Below are 23,512 nucleotides of genomic sequence, written 5' to 3' on the forward strand. Positions count from 1 at the left end.
GAGTAAATTCGCGCTACACGAAGACGGTGTATTCCGCGTATTCGTCGTACAGGATGAAAGCGAGAAAATGCTCATTTTTTTCTCTAGCGCCGCTGCTTCTTTCTGCATCATCCTGCTTTTCTTATCATCGTAATACTTTAACTAAAATATTTTCTTTCTATTCAACGAAAAATCCTCGTTTTATTACTTCTCGCTTCTTTTATTTTTATTTATACTTCTAACTTTTCACCTCTTTCCCTTCCTCCCTTCCCCCCTCGCTGCTCTACGTTGATAATAATAACAGTTGAAATGTTATATACCAAAATTTCGTACGCTCTAATAATTTTTTGATAAGCGTACTCGGCGCTTATGGATGGAGTCAATCTAGTAGATCTCTCTGGTAGCGTTTTTCGCCTTCTCATTTTATTTTTTCTGACTCCTTCGCGCGACGTCGTTTGACTCGTTCGCTCTCTCTTTCTCCTCAAATTATCGCATTTTAAACCATTTCACCAAAGAACAAACAAGAAAGGAGATTATTTCGTTTTTTTTTTTACCGAATGATTTTTAACGTTATTTTTCGCCATTCTTGGTACTGATTCTAACGGCGTGCCGCGTTGCCCGAATTGTTCGCTTCTGTGCCGTATTTTTTTTCCAACAACAGTAACTTTAAAGCCGATTATAAGCTTAAGTACGTTCGAATTTAAAAAGCGTTTCATATTTTGTCGAGGCGTAATGCAAACTTTTCGCTATGGAAAGTAAATTCCAATTTTAAAAGGTGGTGACGATTGTGATAAATTTTGAACCTCGAGATATTGAGCGTGAGAAGTAAGTAAGTGTGGGGTGTTATTCGACGAAGCGTTCTTTTCTCCTTCTCTACTTGTATTTGCGGGGGAGTTTTGCTCTATGGTTGGTTGATGTTGGGTACCGAAGCGATGTATTCTTCATTAATCCAGTAGAAGGAGGGGGTTGTTGGTCCGCATGATCCAGATGAATAATTTTGAATTTTGTGCCGAAACTTTTATTTTATTGTAAATAACAGCATTTTATTGAATTACATATATGAAATAAATCAATTGTTGACAAAATTATAGTGTGTGCAATAGTCATTAGCACACAAACATTACTTTTTTCTAAAAATTATATCCATAAACTAATATTGAATTTTCTCTGGATTGATTCATGTAAGCTTTTCCCATCATTTTGGCGCTTTTCGTTTTCCCACTTGATACATAGCACTAAGTATAGCAGTCACATTCTGAAATTCTCGGATGAATTGAATTTTTTATGACTACATATTTGATTTTGATCCTTTTACGTGTCAGTGCTCAGTGCTCATCTCCTTACTATAGGGAAGCATTGCAACTGGTAGAAGATTTTTTCAACTACAAATAGACAAAGCTAGATCGAAAGAGCATGCATAAATGCATCATTATCCAAAATTTCTCTTTTACAGCTTTTGACATTATTATTTTTAAAGAATGTAAGATGCAAGTTATCACGCTTGAAGATGCATCACCAGCCAAAGTTTCAGGTACTAAATTGCATTTTTCTATTTTTCTTGTTTCTGAAAATCAAATTTTGGTCAGTAGTACGAAGCAATGAAATGTCAGTAAATTGATCTTGATAGCTGAAATTTTATGTGTAACCCATTTTCAAGACCCCTCCTCAGTACATACGTAGTACATAAATACCAAATTTCTGCATATTGCAGGAGAATTTATTGAAAATTTTCCAAATTCGATTTTTAAAAATTTACTGAAAATCGAAAAATTCACTTTTGTATCAGACTGAAGTTTTAGCTGGTGTTGTATTTTAAAATGTGATAAGTTGAGTGTTGCTTTTTTTCAAACATCAAAATGGCAGACTGTAGAATGGGAAATTTTGGCGAAAGTTGCATTGTTTAGTGGCTAAATTCGCAACCCCACGGGGAGTGTTGCGTAGTGCTTACTCGTGAGTCAATTAGATTTTTTTGAATGCATTTCTCCTTGAAATATTTGGGAAAATGTATTTATACCTACCTATTCTTTTTGCCCACATTTTATAATGATTTTTTATGGCCCACTACAAACTGGGTGTCATTTTCTTAATGGGTGATTGACATACGCTTCTGCCTTTCGTTGGCGCGGCGGCTTTCCAGCAAACATCTTGAAATCTGTGATGATAAAAAAAATTTGAGAGCCAGATTACATTATTCAAAATCAGTCATTGTTACTAGCGTTTTTCTTTGTAAAATTCACTCTACTTATAAAGTGCCAAATAAGATTGAAATTGTGATTTTTGACTTTTTTCAGCGCGCGTCTGAAATCTTGGAAGTGCTCGACCATTTTCGTACCGTTAATTTTTTCGTAAACATTTTCGTCCGAAAGCATGTCAACTGCCATAATTCATTATCAAATATTTGTCGATTTTTTTATCTTTTCATGTTTTAATCTATTGAGGGGAGGGGGCTGCAGTCTGCACAAGGGAACCAGCATTGCTAGATAGTGAAGTACATAAAAAAAAGTAGACTTCTTTGGAGTTTAATTCAAATTGTCAATGCTTGAAATACGGTATGGCAAACTGGTTGCTGTTAGAAAAATTTCAATTGAGGTAATTTGCTGGAAAATATGCTCCTAGTTTTTCCAAATGAAAAAAAAGAGGTGTAAAAACCATATAATTTAATGCTGAATTGAATCAAGGCAAAGGGATGTATGTAGTTGAGGATGAAAATCTTGCGTTAGGTGTGCAAGATGCGCGCGCTACTGTCACCGCTGCCGCCTGCCTTCCGTCGTCATAGTTGTACGTATCATTGTAGCCGATTACACGAATTTTCTCAACCTTTGATACTCGGAAAAGGTTTGAGTTTTCATCTGAACATCAGTATGATACGTACAATGGTTTAGTCGGTTCGTTTCTACGTGTCGTGTTTGTTGGGTCTCGTAGCAGTTTTTACGTAATTCTCGCAGGTCTCGACTAGTTCGTGATATTCGGCTTCGATTAATTTGTGCGCAATTTTCGTGAAATATCGTGTAATTTTTGGAACGAGAAATTTTTCTGTTATTTTACGGACTATTTAGGTGAGTTTTTTTTTTTTACTAAATTGTCTAATTCTTTGATGCGAATTCACACGAAGAAACAACAGGTTAATATTTCTTAAAGGCGTACATTCTTTTTTCTATTTGCCAAATCGCGTGTTGTGTAACGTATTCATTAAGTTTTCGTCGCATATGTCATTTTTCGACAAAGGAATGTTGACGACGAACAGAATTTTAAATGAAGTTAAATTTTAAAGACTGGATAGCTTTTTCAAGGTGCGTGGTATTGGTTGTTTATTCTTTTACGAGTACCCGTAAATATTAAAGTTTGGTGTTTGTTTGTTTTAAGGAAGCTGACATGTTGTAACATGAACCGTTGCAATATTTTTAGATAATGCATGAGGATGATAGAAAGTAATAATTCGCGAGGTTTATTTGAACTCGATGTCATTCAGAGTAAAAATTAAACAATTCTGCTCGAAAATTGATATAAGAGAGAAAATTTTTTCTCTAAAAGTAACTTTCAGAAAATGCTCATTTGTATGTACTCATGTAGTCATGTACCTACTTTCTATTGTTTTGGCCATTGTAAGAATTCCAGCGAATGATTCCGTTTTTTGAACAGTAAACAGTTAATTGTTGCATTATTGATCTTCCCCTCGTATAATTTTTTTTATGACATTAAGTAATAACATCAATGGAAAAAATGATAAAAATAATTTATGTACTTACATACTTGATATTGTAATGATCGTAAAACAAACCAAAGATGGATTTGATGGATAGCTTTTGATTTTTTTGACTGAGTAGAAGTGAAGCAATACCAGTGAAATATATTTTAATTTCACATGAAATCAATTTTTAAGTCGTTTGACCGAAAATACAAAAAGACACCTGGAGAGAATAGGTCAGAATCGAAATTTCTCTGAATTATTGCGTCGAATGAAGAACAGTTATTTATTTTTCATCTTTAAAGTCATTTAAAATTTGAGTTTGTAATCCTTATCTGGATAAATTACTGTTGATAGTTTCCAGGTTTTTCCTTCGCAAAAGCAGTAGGACGAACGTAGTCCGTTGTTTTCATATTTTTACGTTCGTTTATTTTGAAGTACATAAGTACAAGTACTTACAAGTACTTTTTCTCATAAATTGGCTTGTTCCACGGGGAAATTTTTGTACGGAAGGTTTTGATTGAATTTTTTGAGCTTATAATAATTTTAACAATGTAATTCTGGGTAGAGGGGAATTCACATCAATAGATCTCTGTAAACTGGAATGCGGAACTGCGGAACTGGCTGTGTTTGAAATCTAATTCTTCTCTCTTTCTCAGAAGAAATATAAAGTTAATGTTGTAACCTGAAAATAATGTTTGAGTATTGATGAGTCATATCTCGAGAGATGATGTAATTTTTGGCATTAATACTCGTAATTATGAAAATGATTCTTTGGAAACATTATCACGACCAGAATAGCTAATTTTCGAATGAACATGTTCTCCGCACTCTGCTGTTATTGTATTTCATATCGACACGACATTGATAATCATTGTTACACCGATCATTTTTGTAGATAACATTTTAATTTTTTTCTTGATGGTTTGAATTTAAGATCGTTTTTGTGAATGGGGAGGGGGACGGGGAAAGGTATCTCTTTGGCCATGATATAACAAGAACAGACTATTTATAAGTATGTATTATTGCATATCCTTCCGATGCCATGATCAAAATAATGTAGTTCTTTTTTTTAGTACCTATAGGTTTACTTTTTTCAGTACGCATCTTCGCCCCAACTGGTTGTAGTTTCCAGTATAGATTTCCATAAACTGTAAAACACCCCAGTGTGTACAATAATGTATGCACACACAGATCTTGCCGTGTTCATTAGAATTACGGAATCCATAAGGTATAGAGATTACCTTTTGACATCCAAAAAGTAGACGGCTGCTTGCGGGTATCTTAGCTGGTTTTTAATTTTTAGAAAACTCAGCTTTGCTTTCAATTTTGTGTTTTCTGCTTTCGGCTGTTATATTTAAACGTTTCAGCTGTCGACGGTTTGAGCAAACGAAAAACATTTCTACAAAATAGATAACGTTGATACATGTTTTGAAATTTATGTAGAAGTACAAGCCGCATCTTCCAGAATCATCATACAAATTGTCTCTGGGTGAAGGGGTCAAATACTTATGGTATGATTCGTATTTGCAACAATTGAATTGCAGTATTCTGATTCTCCTGAAAGCCACTTCATCATTTCAACGCTTATATACATTGTATATAGATGAAGTATACGAGTGGCAACTGAGAGTTTGTCAGTGCTTAACTGCACGACCGAATTTCGTAAATATAATCGAAAATTCGAGCGATGGACTCGAGTGCAATGTGGGACAGAGGCCCAACTGACTGTCCTCTCTTACCAGGTCTGTGTTATTATATTCGTCAGTGAATGAAAATATGTGGTACACAATATGAGGCTTAAACTGTATTAGCTGCCGTGTGATCATTTCTCGCGACCTAAGGTGATTTTACTCTGATTGATTTAGACGTGATATGCTGGTTCTGGAAGAGTGTGTTGTGTAGCTCTTGCGCATATAAATTGTTAAAGTGTATTGCTGATCATAGCAATTGATAAGCTGAAAGGTGATGTTGGAAAATTACTTTTTTTCAAAATTGAAAACTGGCTTAAAATTGTCTGCAAGCAGCCATATGCTTGATCCCAAGTTTCGAATTTTCTTCAGTTGTGTACAACTGAAAGAGTAGCCTTATTGGCTTCTAATCTCTGGAATACAGCAGTGCTTTTGATTTGTTGTGGGTGCTCGAATATTTTTTTTGAAAATGGTACTCTTGACATCTGGAGATTCTTCGTTATTTGACCTGATCTATGTTAGTTGATAACTGATTTTCTGTGCCAGTGATCTCATTGAGTGACGAATGGAAAAGTAAATTTTTTCCGCGGTATTTCACATCTGACTTTCTTCCCCACACCTATCACCCGCTTTTCATTTCCGTTGTATTTGTGTAAAATCGTAGGTTTTGGTACATTGAATAGCGAAAGGATCACTCCTGTTGCGTGGTCTTTTTCGCAATCTAAACAGCTAGCCATCAGTAAAGGACTGAGAAATTATACCCATCTTTATAGCTTGATAAAAATCGATTGAAATTTTTCTCAAATTATTTGGGAACTGTCTATTGAAGAATATAATTTACTCTGATTCTGAAATGTTTGAGCAGATGTGCACAATCAATTTCAACTTTCTAAATGTGCAATATTATGCATTCAAGTTCTAGAGGATTTTTAGTCCGGAAGTATAAATTAAATACTAAAAGTTCTAGCGACCTTCAATAAAATATACCAAATGTCGTAATACTTAATCAAAATTCCTAACTTTTCGTAAAACTTGATTTAATGGCATCTTTCATAAATTTTGCAATTTGTTTTTTTGTGAAAACATGAGAATTTTCAAATAGTCACCAAGGTAATTGCAAAAAAAGTGAATTTACTCTGAGTTTTTGAAATCCTGTAGCGAAAAGTTTACATACGAGTCCAAAACATTCTCTCATTCTAGGAGATCGATTCATCATCTCTTGAGATAGTCTCGCGTCGTTTTCATTTACTTCGTTCTACGAGATCAGTAATTGAAACTACAAATCGTCATGGAAATTCGAAATTTGATGAGCCATTTATTCTGAAAACGTTCCTTCCGAATTTCCTAATTGACAACTTTGGACTTGAACCCACCAAGCATTTTCCCCCTCTCTCTATTCGAATTGAATCTCAAATCCCTTTAGGAATTTCAACCTCCGCAAACTTATCGTTATGTATTTATTTTGATATCATTTCGAACCTGCGTTACAAAATTCCAATTTCAACTGGAACGACGCGCGACACTTATGCTTTCTGCGATGCCACCCTTATTTCGAACTGAAAAACACGAAGCTATTGCTACTTATATCTTATGCCCTGAGAAATGTTGAAAATAAACAGACCTTCCATTCGAAGTAATTTCAACACCACGTGGATATCATATTTTCCAACTTCATTCGTTTTGATTCACTTCAAGGTGTAGGCGGAGGCGGTGACTCATTTTATCGAATTCTGAAAGTAGGATGTTGTATGTAATCATTTTTTTGAAGAAGTGCCCGAGGTTAAGGTCGTGGTTGTACATTATACAATCAGATACTACAAAATATTGAATGGAAATTTAATGAATCCTACGTCTGATGAAGCCGACGATTTTTTTGACGAATGTCGATAATTTAATTTTCAGGTGGGTTGAAATAATGACTCTTCGTCTGCCCTTTCCTTTCCGATATTCGTATCGGTCATGATGACCAGTCAGTAAAATTTGATCTGTATGATTATTATCGTACTTTATTCGAATATGTAATAGCGTTGTCTGTCGTGTCATTTTTGCTCGTTTCATAAATTTTTCACGTCGTATTAACGGAAGGTTGTTTTTTTTCCTCAGAAAAACAGATGAGAATGACGAAAGAATGGGATGATAGCAAAAGGGGTAAGAGATGGTTTAAAATGTTAGGCTGCTGGAATCCGTTTAAAGAATTAAACAAGAAACGCAATACTTACGCGTCTACGGTCGAGCACTACACGAGGTTAGTTGTAGAAATGTACGATGGGGGATGGAAAAGGGGGTCGAAAAGAAAATAAAAAGAAAAAAGACTCATTAAAACATGCTTTTTCAATTACCTCCGCGCGTTTGTGAAGTAATTTGTACGACTCGTATTTATGGTAGGTGCAGGTAGGTAGGTTGATAGGTTGGTAGGTGAGCTAGGTATACTAATAATACTTAGGTACGCTAGAATGTTCGTTTCGCGTGAATGTAATTCTACGATAAAATTAATGATTAGCTTTAAATGATTTGTTTTTTCTTGGCCTCGCGGTCTATTCTACGTACACAAACTCGTATTCATGTAATTGTGTGTACCCGGTGGTTAGTTTTTCTCGTTTTTGTTTACTTTTGCACCTCGACCTGGTGCCCTTACCGATTCATTTTGTCAGCGCATTTCTTATTTAACTTCGTTGATTTAGCACCCAGACGGTGCGGTGTTTCGCTTTTCTTCGCTCGCGAATTGTGTGTTATTTTCGAAGTATACGAGTACACTTCGTTATCGTATATTTTCACTAACACTTGGACGAGTACAATACGTACCTCATGGACGTTTGTTTCCGCGTATTTCATTCGGTGAATTCTAAAGTTACGATTTATTTTTCCTTATTCAACACCTAGATAAGAATTTGCGCCATTTGATTGGTTTGCTCGAACGAGTGAGGAAGAAACACTCGAGTCTATCAAAATAATTCGCGATTAGACAAGAAAATGTATGTGCGTGGGTGAGAGGAATGGAAAAGGGAAGGCAGTACAAAAAATTACTCTTGTGTACCTTTATCATTTCCGAAATATACAAATATTATGTAACGTCTTGAAAATTTGGTTGGTTATTTCTGCTTCGGGTTGAATTTGTCTTACTCCCACTATCATGTAGAAAAGTTTCAATCACCGAAATTCATTCACCTCATCATACCTAAATGTACTTAATGTACATACGTAATTACGAGTACGTATAACCTACTCGTACCGTACATACATAGACATACATATAAACTTGGGTACACAATACATTCAATAAGTGTTGGTACGAAATCACCCATCTTGACTTTACTGTCAGCTAAAATTTCATAATTTCATACAGCGTAAATTCACCCCTTCAGATCGTATTTCTCGATTACATATTCAACCAAATACGTCGCGTCGATCAGCTTTGAAAACTTGTTTCAGGCTATCGTTCTCAATTGTCGAACTCATTATATGGAAATAATTTAAATTTTCTCCTCTTCATTTTTTTTCTGCGAATATATTTTTATTAAAAAGTCTGTTTTCGAAGCTGAGCGTGGATCTGAATTGCGAAAAGCAAGCGATGTTTACATTCGATATCTGTATATGCGACGACGACGTCGATGGAGCCGTCGGCGTAAAAATATTATTTATTCAGATTGAATTTTAAACCGTAAATCCGAAGTAGTCTAGTGAAATGACGTAGTCGTCTTCCAATTCGGCGCTCTCAATTTCAACAATAATAACAAATTTTTAGCAATATTATAACGTCGTTTCGACGCATATCATTCGATATGTCTATTCTATTCTATTCAATACCTACCGCGTTGTGCCTTGGCGACTTCTCGTATTCCTGCTTTTTCGACTCTTTCAAATGAGAAATAAATTTAGCCTTACGAAGTGTATTCAATATCCGAAATGAGTATCATAATTTCATCGAACGTTTGTTTCTTTGCCCCTTCGACAATGTACGAGAAAAAAACTACGTGTATCAATTGGAAACGTTTCTTCTTCTTCGTGTTGTATTTGCACGTTGTTCGAGGATTGCCGAAAATTTAGCCTGGTTTGTAAGCCGACCACGTTTCATATTGCCGACTATTCAATAATCGAACAGCTGAGGGATATTTTTAATAGTAAATTGTGTTTTAGATGCCATCCTCGGAATTCTATTTCGCACGTACCTATATCGCGTGCGGTATTTGATAAAATATAACTTGTATTAATTACACGATGGCGAATTGTTTTTAAAACTGTTCGAACTAATGTAGTAAATTGCGCCAACGCCCATTCACACCGATTGCTCAAGGCTTCGTGCCTTTTCCTCATAGACGTGTGGAGTCATGATAGGTGGGCTGTCGTTTTAAAGTGAAACCAATGTGTTTTTTTTTTTTTTTGAAGTTTTTTGTTTTTCTTCAATATAACTTGAAAAGTTAAGCGAGCAGATTGCTTTATGAGGGACGGAATGATCTGCTTTTTATGGTCTGCGATCTCATTTTTTCCCGCAAAACTCTATAGCACTAACCAATCTAAAGTTCTTATAAAAGGCTCAATGCTAAAAAAATCACCAACTCGAACTTTATTGAGTTCAGATGTATCAAAATTTTAAATGAGAATATGGGTATTTGAGACACAGACATGCAAATTAATCTACTTTTAACGTTCTATAACATCGTTTTTTATTTATTTTCCATCCCTCGTAAGATGCTGTGTAAGCGACGAGCAACCCCTCGTGACGTCACCAAATCCACGATCCGGCTTGCTATACACTATACAGTACCTCCCTACCTACTACCTACTGGTATCTTTGTCGATTATCTCCACTTCTGAAACTCACGCCACATGTGTAATAATTTCGAATGATCTATTCGTATATGAAATTCCGCGACGCGAAAAGCAGTCACACAAACCAAATATTATAATAGTTATGTGGATGACAGCAGTTGAAGTTTACGGGGAAAAACCACCATATTAGTATACGAATGCGTCAAGTAATCATTATTCGTCGCGTTGAAAAGCTTGACGGTCGACTATAAGCGAAATAGAAAATGCATCCATCTGTAAACCTTCAATAGTTATGTAACCAGCAACACATAAATACAATGTAGACTACTTTTACCTACCTACCTGCGTAGGTATGTCTATGTAGATGTACATTTGCGGCATTTTCATATTTCCTTTAAACACGAATTGGTGACGTTTTACTCTCGTAACCTCTTTCATATTTTTTGTATTGTGTGCAATTGTATGTACCTATGTAGTACGTTATAACAAGTCGGTATCGTACGGTACCTCTTTATCTATGCCTTAGTGTTGGGTGATTCATTCGTTTCATTTTAAAATCCGTGTACCCGAGAACCGTCATAAATTATATTTTCATCTATGACATTGTGTATCGCATACTCGCCTTTGGTGTTATGCGTATGCTGACCACAATTCGTCATTTGCCGTCCAAATGATCATTTTTCAGGCAATTGAATCTAATGCATGGTTTATTTTTACGGTTCATCGTTTCATCTGACATCTCTTCATTTTGTTGAGCTGATCATGAAACCGTTTGAAAATGCCTTTTCGACTTTTTTTTGGCGGATCAGTTCGGAGTAGTTTACACTGAATAATCTCATCTCCATGTTGTATCCATTTTCCATTGATTTGATGTCATATACGAGTGCATGCCTAAACGAACAAGCAGGGCCTGGAACAATAAGGCCAGTGAAAGAAGTTAAGAAATATGTTTCGTTAACGAAATCAGAGTCAAATACGTAGTATGTGTATGCGATCAATCGAGTGATGATTCGATGATAGCTGAAGTATTTTGAGCTTCTTCAGAAATCATCATTACATATTATTCTACTACGTATGTACTTAGTTGAAAGTAAATACTACGCATTAATCACATAAGTACATATTCTAAAGCAAAGGCTTGCTCCACAGGTGGCATATCGCGGTATTACTCCCACGTGTATGCGTGTGTCGAAGCGACGCGCCTTCGCAAAAAAGACCCAACTCGTTATTCGAATCGCATACTTCTTTTTTCTGCTGTGCTGTCTGTCTTTTTAACGGGGTAAAAATACGCAGACGATGCGGCGTTCGTGTAATGGTTTTATGCTCTAGAGAGATGGAAAAAGGATGCGTAAAATTTAACAATCTATGGTCGATTTTTATGGCATGGTGGTATTAAATAATTTTATACCTGTTGCTTGTGGCGGGTATATGCTGTCATTTTACTTTTTTAATACAGGGACAGAAACATGATTTGATGTGTAAGTGGGTATATGTGTATTTTTATTTTGTACGAAAGCTCTCGTGTGATTTCGCATTGAAGTTGGGTCGATTCGTTTGTAATACAACTTGTTTTGTTTTTTTATTTTACCTCGATAAATGATTGTTTTTATAGGTTGAAAAACAGCATTGCATCGGTTGTGCTTACGAATGTACATATTTGAAGTAAGAAACTCCTGCGGCTAGGTAATTGAGAAAGTTGTGCTTTTCTCACCTCCATTTTGGACGTCGAAAATCGTGCCGACGACAATGCATTTTAATCTTATAATTAGCGGATTACCTGCGGTATTTTTTCGATTGCTGTTCACGACGTGGTTATCGGCCGAAAGGACCGTGTTCGCGAATCATTTGAGCTGCGTTTGTAGTTTAGCCGAATGTGAGAATGTCAGCGAACTGGATTGTCCAAACGGAGCCGGTACCGTTTGGGATTCGTGTAGATGTTGCAGAATTTGCGCGCGCGTCGAAAACGAACCTTGTGGCGGACCTTATGGGTTTTCGGGATCGTGCGCCGAAGGCTTGGAATGCGTGGTCACTGATCTGTTCAGGAAAAATGGAGTTGGAGTTTGCACACGTAAGTAAAATACACTGTTTTCTTTTTCACCGTCCTGGGTGTTACATACTTTACATGAATAATTTTTATGCGATGAACTTCGGATTCATCGGTCATGATGATTCCTAATTTTATCAACATTCATTTTCAAAACGTTCAAAATGTATGGTGTCTACTTATGGGGGTTTCACGCTGAATGCGAATATTTGTTTTACTCTGCCGACCCATGGGCTCAAGCAAGGGATTTCCAAACGGTTCCAAATTGGGGGAAATAGTTGAAATGCATTTTTTTTCACATATTAAAGAAAAAGTGACGCACAACTTGAGCCGAATTCCACATTTTGAATCTCAAGTTTCGTTCTTGTTCAACTTCTCTAGTTTGTTTTTATCCTTAATCTCTCTTGAATCGGCAATTCAAAAAAAAAAACTCAGTTTAAAATACGGCAATAAAGCAACAAAATTAATTAATTGTTTGACGCATAAAACAAAACCATAATCTGAATAACCAAAAAAGGTTGACAAACGGTAAATGCACCACCATCGCTGCTGCCACTTTACGTCGTATGCCTGCGTTCTTTAACGTTTAAAAGGGTAAATTCGGCGGAAACACGGTGACGACGACGATGAAAATTCTTTAACGATACCCGAAAGGGTCGGTTCGCCTTTGCGCGTTTTCATCACAGAGAGGGAAGGCTACGCATAGTACCTCTTCAGGTCGTTACCAACGTCGACCATTCCACCCAGCAGGAGGATGAGATCAGAATTAGAGGGGTACCTTTATTTCAAAATACACGCACCTTTTTATCGAACCTCATCATAAAACTAAATTTTCACGAGATCGTTTAATTGTCGCGAATAATACCTCGGCAATTGTACCTCCACTTTCTCCCCACCCCTACAGAGGAGCATACATTTCTTATATTTCGGCCTCGAAGCTAGCTTATATCGGTCGTCGGTTGTTTTTCGTCTCCCTTTCATACTGTCTCTTGATCGGCGAAGCCAACACGTTTTGGTCTCTCTCTGACGTACCACATACCATGCCAAATATACCATTTACCTCTTCGCGCTGTCTCTGTCTTTTCCCTTTCTTCTCAGATATTTCTCTGCAAACATTTAATTTCGTCCGTTCAGTTATAACGCCGATATTATTGAAACTGAAACTCGGCGAAAATATTTAAAACATTTCCCAACACGGCCGTTCGTCGCTCATTTCGCTAAAAGACGGTGCACAAGGCGAGAAAAGACAACTCACCGTATTACGTACTATTCGAAGCCTTTTACTTGGACTGTTTTAATACCCAATCGCGATGTTGAAATTCACGCCTCGTTCGGTATTTTCGTTCGGTTTATTTTTCACTCGATAAACCATTAAATGGACGTGCGTGTGTTGAACAGGGTTTTTGTCGAACGGTTTATAAAATCGAACTTCCCGAGTGGAGTGAGACAGAGAAGACTTCGTAGGTATTTTTGGACAAGTGATGAAAAGAGAGTCATGAAACGAAACGAGAAAGGTTTGAGTGTTGGATGCAAAGAGAAGTGAGAAAGAGAAAGCACCAATAATGAAATTACAAAGACCATAAGTAGTGCTTAGTTATGCTCTGGAGTCGATATGCATACCTACTTCATAAGGTACCTACTACCTACATGTATCCAAGATGGGTTTTTTGAGGATATGTAATTGAAGTAAAAAATATTTCTCACATTACTACTTGCTATTTCCAAAAGTTTCGCGAGGACGACTGAATTTGCGTGGAATTGGATTTGATGTTCTGGTTCCATATGATCTATTTTCCGCAGTCTCCACTGGTATGTGCATTCAATTAACTTTCACTTCTGTGGATCATTCAAGAGATCACGAAAAAGTTATCAAGTTGAATTGAGTTTCCTAATTTTTGTGTGTGAAATCTCAATAGCAAACTTATTCCTTTAAAAGACCTACCACACGGTTGAGAAATTCATGCTTTGCAATTTCATGGCTCTTCATTTTTCTGCAAAACTTTTTGTTTTCCCCAAAAATTGACCTGAAATTATATTTTTCGTGAAGAACCACCAATTTCCAATAGAAGATCAGAGTTCTTTTTCCTCTTTATGATGGTTATTTTTTTTCTGCGAGGTATTATTTTTGACATGCGTAGCTTGAGTGAACGTTGCATAACTCTACTCGAATTGAATATTGTGTTGGAAAAAGTTGACATTTTTTCTCAATGATTTTCGATGAAAAAAATCATTCGGAATAACCACGGAATTTGCAATTTTCCATAAGTAGCCTGTGATAAGTATCTTCCCAAAATGTTCTGTTGATCTAGCAAAAAATGGAACTGGATTCTCGTGGCTTACTTTTATTCAAGGCAACTTTTTACCGGTCTTTTGTTCCTCAAAGTTTATCATTCTTTCGAATTGCTAGTCTTGGACGTAACACAAGATAGCTTGGATACTGGATAGTTTTGTCCAATCGTAACTACTCGTGTATGCAGCGTTGGTGAAGCTCGATCATTGGGTCGCAGGTCAGGTCGAATCAGCATTATTTGATATTCAGTATTTTATTATGAATTTTTTACAATTTCTGGATTTGAGTCTTGCTCTCCGTGTTTTTTTTACGGTTCATTAAGTTTGCAACAAATGTTTTACTTACTTATTCGTGTTGAATTTTTTCAAAAAAAAGATCGATTTTGTACCAATCTATGAGTAGTTTCATGAAGAATAACAGCTGGGCCTATAGATCACTCAAAGAATTATTCCTCCTCCCTTCAATCTGCGGTGCACCTACTACCGAATGAAAAAAATTCATCTGTGAAACAAATGATTAGAAAATCTAGAAATGCGATTCTTCAGAAATCCTGAACACCCTGTTATTATTGTATTACATAGCTTGTTCATTCCGTAGAGAAAAAAATCTTGGCACAGCGCGTAGGAAGAAATATCGAAGCACGGCGCGGCGTGTACTTATTTTAGGTTTAATCTTAATTCTACTGCTTTCGGTGCGTTTCAAAAATCCAAGTCTTATAATTTCTCCAACTTACGCCGTATACTTCTATGTGAAAATTCGTGTACGTATAATAGATATAGAGGTACGATCGTAAACAAAATCTTTAGGTAAAATTGTCAAAACTTTTTAATGGCATTATACGGCGCTGTGCTAGCCTAAATTACCGACATTAAATGGCAAATTGAACGCGGCGCGCCATAAGGTGAAAAATTACCGTCGCGTCGAGCCAATTTCGCGACGCGAAAATATTCTCGCCGGTTTGAATATTTCAAAGCGGCGGTGAGCTCCATTCGACTGTGGTAATCGTTAAAAATACAAATAGTCGTTTTTTCACGCATCATGCTCGTCGAACTATGCGGGAAAAAATGCCACGCAGAGAAAGGCGTCGCCCGCCAAAATGCTATAATTTCCGTTCGATTATCAATTCCCAACGATCAGACGTATAGCTTTTAGTGTGGTAGTAAAATTACAATAAATCATCGTATACCCCAAAAATACGCGCGGAATGTAGAAATGGAGGAATATTCGCGACTTTTTTCTCGTTTTGTGTCGTAATGTTGAGACAGGAACGATGAAATGGCCTGATTCATCGTTGTATTGCAAATGCCATAGGCGAGCCAAGGTCCTGGCTCGCCTTGTCATCCTTACCTTACCCTTATGTTGGAAATGGAACTGCGAATGGTGGAGGTAGAGATGAAATATGAAATTCGTAATTTTTTATCTACTTCATTAGGAATTCTTTAAACAATACGACAATCCTTGCTTATCTTTTCCGGCACTACCGTCTACGTAGTTATTTTTTTTCTGCGTTTCCTTTTTCCGAGTTTGGGTTTTATTTGGGGTAGTTATTTGACAAATGACTTTTTAGTGTTTCCCTTACGAGTTGGTTTTCAGGTATTGTAGTACATATCTTGGTTACTAGACTAGAGAGTGATTGGATATACTGAGTTTCGTGTGTTTTTGTGAACACAGCGCGGCGTACTGTGAGGGAACCAATTTCGTGGTTCTCAGATTGAATATTCCGATGAGCTGACAAGTCCATCATCACTTCATCAGGTGCTATTTCAAGGAATGGAAAACGCATCTCATGCGGATACTCTTTTTTTAAATATTATAAATCATTAGCGCCGTCGAATCGTTGAGATGATTATCATTTTGAAATTACAGGGTCATTCCACGTCAATTGGACCAAGAAGTGGTAGGGGGGTTCGGCGATTTTTTTGAAATTTTTCCTGTGGAAAGACCTTCCGAAGGGATGACCAATGAATGGCGCAAATCGCAGCCCTGTAGCCCATTTTTAAAAGCAGCCAGAGGGTGTCAAAGTTTTCAGTGAACCTAGGATATCGTCCATTTCAGCAGTGGATTACTCGATAACCGCGATACTTACCAAAATGGAACATTTCCCCATAGTTGGGGGTTTTGAAAGGCTTTTTGGTGATATCATAAAGATCAGTGTTGCCACTTTTTTTCGTAAAAAAATTAGCTCAAAAATTTTCGAACCGTAGTTTTTATATCGTTCCGACTCTCAAAAATTCTGAAAAAAATATATTATGGACAACTTTTCATGCTGAAGAACATATTAAAAAATTGGGATGGTAACATGTTGCAAAGTTGTTATAAAAAATTTGAAGTTTGCGAAAAAATGCGATTTTTTGATTTAAAACATGAAAAAAACTTTTGATAGGTGAAGTTGACCCATTTGACCCCTATTTTTACGTATCTGTTGAAAAAGTTTAAAAAACGCTTTCACTCGATGAAATGAACTCCTCACAAAAAATCAAAATTCGAAAGAATTCGATTTTCAATTCCAAACATCAAAAAAAGTTTAAATTTATTCAGTTGTCTTATTTTGACCTCTTTCTGACGTATTTCATGAAAAAGTTGATAAAAATTACACTCTCACAACAAAAAAATAAAAATTCGTTCATTTTTTGGATCTTTTCGAATTTTGATTTTTTTGTGAGGAGTTTATTTCATCGAGTGAAAGCCTTTTCTTGCAACTTTTTCAACACATACGTAAAAATAGGGGTCAAATGGGTCAACTTCACCTATCAAAAGTTTTTTTCATGTTTTAAATCAAAAAATCGCATTTTTTCGCAAACTTTAAATTTTTTTATATCAACTTTGCAAAACTACGTTTTGAAACTTTCTGAGCTAATTTTTTTTATGAAAAAAAGTGGCAACACGCGGTTATCTAGAAATTCACTGATAAAATGGATGATATTCTAGGTTCACTGAGAACTTTGATACCCTCTGGCTGCCTTTAAAAATGGGCTAGAGGGCTGCGATTTGCGCCATTGGTCATCCCTTCGGAAGGTCTTTCCACAGGAAAAATTTCAAAAAAAATCGCCGAACCCCCCCCCCCCTACCACTTCTTGGTCCAATTGACGTGGAATGACCCTACAGACAAATACGTCTACGAGTACTTACTTACATGTTTTTGCAAAAATCTATCAGAAATAAGGTTAAATGAAGCATTTTGAGGTGAAGAGAGGCGAGGAAACAACGCATCGATGTTAAGGTAATTTGTAAACATCGAAAAACGTCTTTTATACAATTTAACGAGGCGCGAATGTTGTTATCATTGTTGATGTTGATGTTGTCGGTTATATAGTTGAATTGTGCCAAAGAGTGTTCGCGTGTATCGCAAATGTGTTTGTGCATAAGTCGTCATTCGATTTTTTTTCCTTTCCATTTTCGACGGTAATAATAAAATAGAAGTGAAAAAAAGCATTTAGGTGACGAGACGTTCGAATAAAACGATTTTTCTTTCTCGAGCAACCGTTCCTTGCCTTAGGTACGAGTAATAAAGCGTGTATGTGTCGTACATCTACGTAGTAAATGTTTGAGGGCTGCCTTTGCCTTTGCGTGCACTGTTGGATGGCTTTTTCTCGTGTCGGGGAAATGACGGGTATTTAGAGTTGTCTGCGGCACGTTGAACGTTCATTAATTCACTTAGCCGAGCCGAAATCTCTCAAAGAGAATTCGTTTCACCGAGACGAAATTGCGAATGGGTGAGCGAGGGGCGTTCGAACTACGCGAAGCTTATTGAATTTTTAAATTCGAAGTACAGGCACTACGCGTTTCGTCTCGTCGTTTCGCGATTCCTTAAACCGTTGAAAAGTTTGCTTCGGGCTGTGAAAATGAATTGGTAGTTGCAGGACGGAGGAGTGATGAAAGGCAGGGTGTTACTTCTTAACGAAACGTTTCCGTCGAGGATTAAACGCGAATTTTTTTTTCTCTCATTGGGAAGAAAAACGTGAGATTTGAAAAATTATACTCGTTACCAAAGAGACATTCGTGGAAAGGGTGAAATTATCGTCTGCAAAGTTACGTAACGTTGTAAAAGAAGAATTGCATCTTTGAAGTTATTGGAAGATGCGATTTTGGTATATGCGAAGCCGTGGCTTCTACGATTAATTGTGTTCGAATTTCCTAACCTACGTGTTGAAAATCAGGTTTATTGAGGATTGTAACCTTTTCATTGTTATTATGGAGAATTTAAGAGAAAAATTAACATCTAGTACAATAAATTCGTTACAAATTACTCCCTGATGAAAATTCGTTGGGTACCTGCAGCGGGGAATCTTCTTGTAATCTACAGCACAATGGTGAATTGCAATGAATTTCTGCACCAGTAAAAGGAATCGCAGCTAGACGACACATTAAAACACAACGATGGCAACGTTACACAGAAAGAACGATATTATTTTTACCATGCTTGATGAAAGATTGTTTGCAATTTGCTCAGTTTTTGTATAATTGGAATAAGTTATCCGCAGAATGGCGAAATTCATTTCAATATTCATGGTGGCAGCATCTCGCGCCGCGTAACCAGCACCCATTTATTTCGAAGGCAATTAAACCTCGAAAACTTTTAATTATTTTTCGTAGTCAGATAACGATCGGTTTCTTATTGTGTAATATTTCCAAATCAATTAAAGGAATCTTGTTGCGAGTATACGGAAAGGAAGAAATTCACGATCGGTTCCATCCCTCTCGGTTTCTTCTTTTCCTCGCGATGGCTTTAATACCGAGTAAAATATTCATCCGAATTAATTTCGTTTTATTTTTTCACTCTCGCGCCTTTCGTTTCTCGGGAAGCTAAACACGGCTACGTGTAAATTTCTTTCTGAAGCACGAGAGCGAGATTTTTCTGTATTTTAATCTAGATGGGTAGTAATGAAGGCTGAGGTGAGCTTTTTCGCCGTCTTCCTTGCTCTTGGCGGTGCGATAGTAGAGCTTTAAACAGTGTAATTGGAACAACGTGGCGGTGTTGCAAATTGGTAAAGTGAATTATTAGTAGCGAGATTTCGTCAACTTTTTCGAGTACATAAACGTTCTTAGATGAGATTAAAGATTGTATATTTAAAAAAAGGGGATGTCCTTTTGTTTTGGAAAATTGGAAGGGGGATTAGATAAAAAGTTGTGGAGACGATTTAAAAAACTGTACGACAAAATTTGAAAACTTACATTGAAAATAAAAAAAAATGAAATTTTTTTTCAATAGATCATATTAAAATACCTACTTACATTACAAATAAGAAAACAGTTCTAGAACTTTTTTTTACTGTTTCAAAGGTTTTGCATGACTTGCAAAAATGATACGATTTTGTACATATTCAAAAGTTGTTTTCAAAAACTGTTTTGTTCCAAACAGATGTAATATTATGATCAATTAGGAAACTACTTTTTTTATTTTTTTTATTTTTATGTGAACTTTAAAATTTGAAACCCTATTTCAAAAATTGAATAAAAGCCTAATGGTTCCCCACCCTATTCTCTACTGATTTGAGAACTGAAACTTTCAGAAACTTGATAAAGCTGCGAATGGTAACAGCGTGAGAAATGCTAGGTAAATTTGAAAATCGCCGGCGCGAATATTGGCCGGTAAAGTAGGTTTTAATCATTGTGAAATCAACGTTGAAAGATCGTATAGGTAAAAGGAAAACGGTATACGCATACGGAAACGTAACAAACGAGAGAAAAGCGAAATGGCTGACAACTTGAGCATCGATACTAATCAACAGCAGTTGTACTATTCCATCAGGCTGAATAATTCGGATAATACGTTGCACGCTTGGATGCGGCATATTTTGAGCTATCTAACCAGTAACAACAACCACCTCATCATCAATAATAACCATCACCATCGCAACAACAACACCGCCGTCACCATCGCCAACAACAACAATAATAATAATAACCGCATCAATAATAACGAGGTACTCGGGCGAAATGAACTTCTGCAAGAGCCGCATGTGTCGCAAGGCGCCGTTTGCGATGGTTCCAGCGATTGCCAGTCGAATGCGTGGATTCACGAGGTCTCGTACGAGCAACACTACAGGAAACTTCTGATGAGCCGTGTCAACGCCGGCGATACGAACCACGTGAACAGCGTCGATCAAGAATCGCTACGCAGAGAAGCGTCGCTGGTAATGGAATCAGTCGATCCAGCTGCTCCGCAACCGGGCACGTTGAATCGCGAACAGAACGGCTCCGGCTGCGGCACCACCAACACCACCACCTCCGCCGCCAACGCTGTTGACATTAGTACGCCGATGGATGTGCAAAGCATTTCTGAACATAGCCGTTATAGCGATTGGGATTTCGTTTTATACGATTCGGATGTCGAGTCGACGGATGAATCCGACGCATCGTCCAGTTCTTCGTACCAAATCAGCGAATCTGATTTGATAAAATTAGACGACAATTATACGTCCGCGTCTGACGAAGACGAAGACGATGACGAATCATCGTATGAAATAATATCGTCGACTTCGCTGAGATTCGACGACGAAGACGACGATGGCTATTCATCCGACAGCACGGATCGTACGCTGAAATACAGACGCGTCTCTCGTAATGTGAATGCCGATGCCGGCGTAAACACCAACAGCGCTAGTTCGGTTTACGAATATTACTATTGCACCTCGGATGACGATTTAGAATACGTCCGATCGGGAAGTGAATGGGATATGTCATCTTCTAATTAAACCATCGTAAAAATTTGCTCACATCGTATCCACCAGGACCACACACCAACCGCTGAATAAAATGTAGTTTTTTGTTGTTTAAACACACGCACTTATAAATCGACCTACCTATCTAAACCTACTCTAACCAATTGTACGCGCTACAGAGGCTAATGATAAAACGCGTCTTGGATGATGACTACTAAGGTGCAATACCACAACTGTCAATTATTAACAACTTGAGAAACATAAACGTCTACGTACCAATGCAAATATATATTTTGATTCTTGTTGCTGAGGAGTACACCTATTTAAATTACGAAGAAAACTTGAAAAACGAAATGTTTCCCGTGAGTATACGAGTATCTCATCCCCCTTCAGTACAAACGGTTGGTAAATATACCTACTTGTGCTCAGCAATAGTTGCCTAGTCACTAAAAGAAAGGATGTACATCGCACTTCTGGAGAACTACAATCCAGATTAGACTATCACCGGACATCGTGTACGGAAGTGCACGAAGTGAGGAGTGTTCGTTTATTTTTCGATGCAATTCAGATTTCTAAATAAAATTAAATCCGTCCATCACAGCGCATCGTCGCGTCGATTCTTGAAACTTTTCTCGAACTATAGGTAATAGAAAACTTTTTTTTTTTTGAAAGTTATCTTCGTCTTGTAAGACTGTAGGCGGCACTCTCTATTACGAAGGTACGAGTAGTTCGTTTCTCGGCGAAGTTTTCTTCGACTAACGTGCTGTGTTCGACCTTACAGAGTCCATTAACGTGCGCTATACATTCCAAATGCAGTAGCCAAGTTTTCTTCGACGATACTTTTTTCACATTTAGCCGATGTTTCTTACTTGAATTGGTCAATTTCCCAACGATTCTTTCGTACATGCTCGCAATTTTCCCACATCGCGTGTTCAATTTTCAAGTATAAAATTGGGAGTTTTTCCAGAATGAAACGATTGTGTTGTGTTCTATTTAACTCGAAACAATCACACTAATTGGCGGATATGTGTATTTTTTTATGATATTTTGTTTTTTATGACTAACCGAACAGAATGATTAATTCATATTGACTACCAACGAATCACAGAATGATTTGTTTTTATTTTCGTGGGGAGAAATATTGAGTGTTCAATATCTTTTGGTCGCCTCTCTCCTCTTCTCCATTTTTCTAGTGATTCAATTTCCACTATGAAGCTTTTATTAGGTACTAATGAAAGGTATTCAGTTCTGCGTGGTAGTATTCGGATATAACGCAATTAAAATTTTTAAACAGATATACTTAGTTGATTAATATTCTGTAAAATTTTGACGTCATGCTTCTGTTAAGACAAGTGTAATACAATCAGCAATAGAATTTTAGTCGCCGTCATTCGCCGGTAATTTGTCTTTTTCGAATGCTCCCTCGCACCGCTAGTTTCTTCCATTCCCTTCAGGACAACTCCAACAATAAAACGATTTCGATGTCGAGAAAAAAAAGATATACTCGCGAATAACATTTTCAAATAAAATTCGTAGCTCGGTGCGCGATAAGACAAATCAACTTTCCAAATGAGGATAGAGAAATCTTGACAAATTACTTTCTTTGTGGAAACCTTTTAGAGTTCGTGTCTAAAACGTCCCTCATCTTAGTTTCGACTAAAGTTTTGTGAAATTTCTTTATACAACCCGAAGGACTGCTTTTCTTCTACCCCGTGACAATTTAAATTAAAAGAGATTTTTTTTAAGTTTGCAGAAAAATAAAAAAATGTGTATAAAAGACGACAAAAAAATAAGAAGGAAGAAATCTTTAAACGCTTGTCGCGAAACGAGGTAAGCAGGGGTTGAAAAAAATAACGAAATGATTTTTTTTTTTGCGTTGTCAATGCGAGCAGAATTTTACTTTTTTTTCGTTGAGAATAGAGAAAAAACTTTTGCTGGAAAGACGTAATTGAGCGCAATACATATATATATCGATATTATATTTTTGTACAAATCGTCGACGATTTCAAGTATGCTCAAAAAAATGAATACGACCAGACGACCGTGGTGGTATAAATTTATGCTAAGATGTTAGTGAGAACAAAACTGTAGAAAAAAAAACGAATTAAACCTTTTGGTCAATTAAATGGCTACTAAAAGATAATGGATCAGCACCTTTACGACGTCGCTGAGTTAATCGACTCTGTATATAAATTAATCCCAAAGGATTTGCTCCAATTATTTTAATGATACTGTGCATTACGACGACGACGTATAAACCATTAAATAATTTTTCAAATTTACCCATCGTTTTAAAAGAGACACTCTGGAAAAATGTCAACTAAGGAAAATTTTGTGTAAATCTTTGAAAAACGAAGAAATGTAATTTTCATCCTCCATCCTTTTAATACCATC

At 36.8% G+C, this 23,512-nt stretch overlaps 1 protein-coding gene across 2 annotated transcripts in view; it reads left to right on the forward strand.

The window, feature by feature from the left end:
* The first annotated feature begins 2,833 nt into the window (after nucleotides 1–2,833).
* Nucleotides 2,834–23,512, forward strand: part of LOC135832507 (cysteine-rich motor neuron 1 protein-like) — a 275,113-nt gene continuing 254,434 nt past the window's right edge. The window contains exons 1-2 of one of the 2 annotated variants that reach the window (XM_065345794.1): nucleotides 2,834–3,035; nucleotides 11,735–12,190. In XM_065345794.1, the coding sequence (XP_065201866.1) occupies nucleotides 11,869–12,190 (322 nt within the window). In that variant the 5' untranslated portion in view covers nucleotides 2,834–3,035; nucleotides 11,735–11,868. The remainder of the gene's footprint in view (nucleotides 3,036–11,734; nucleotides 12,191–23,512) is intronic. The other variant, XM_065345793.1, reaches the window with a different exon arrangement.

The sequence above is a fragment of the Planococcus citri genome, chromosome 1 (genome assembly GCF_950023065.1).
Source record: "Planococcus citri chromosome 1, ihPlaCitr1.1, whole genome shotgun sequence".
NCBI lineage: Eukaryota > Metazoa > Arthropoda > Insecta > Hemiptera > Pseudococcidae > Planococcus > Planococcus citri.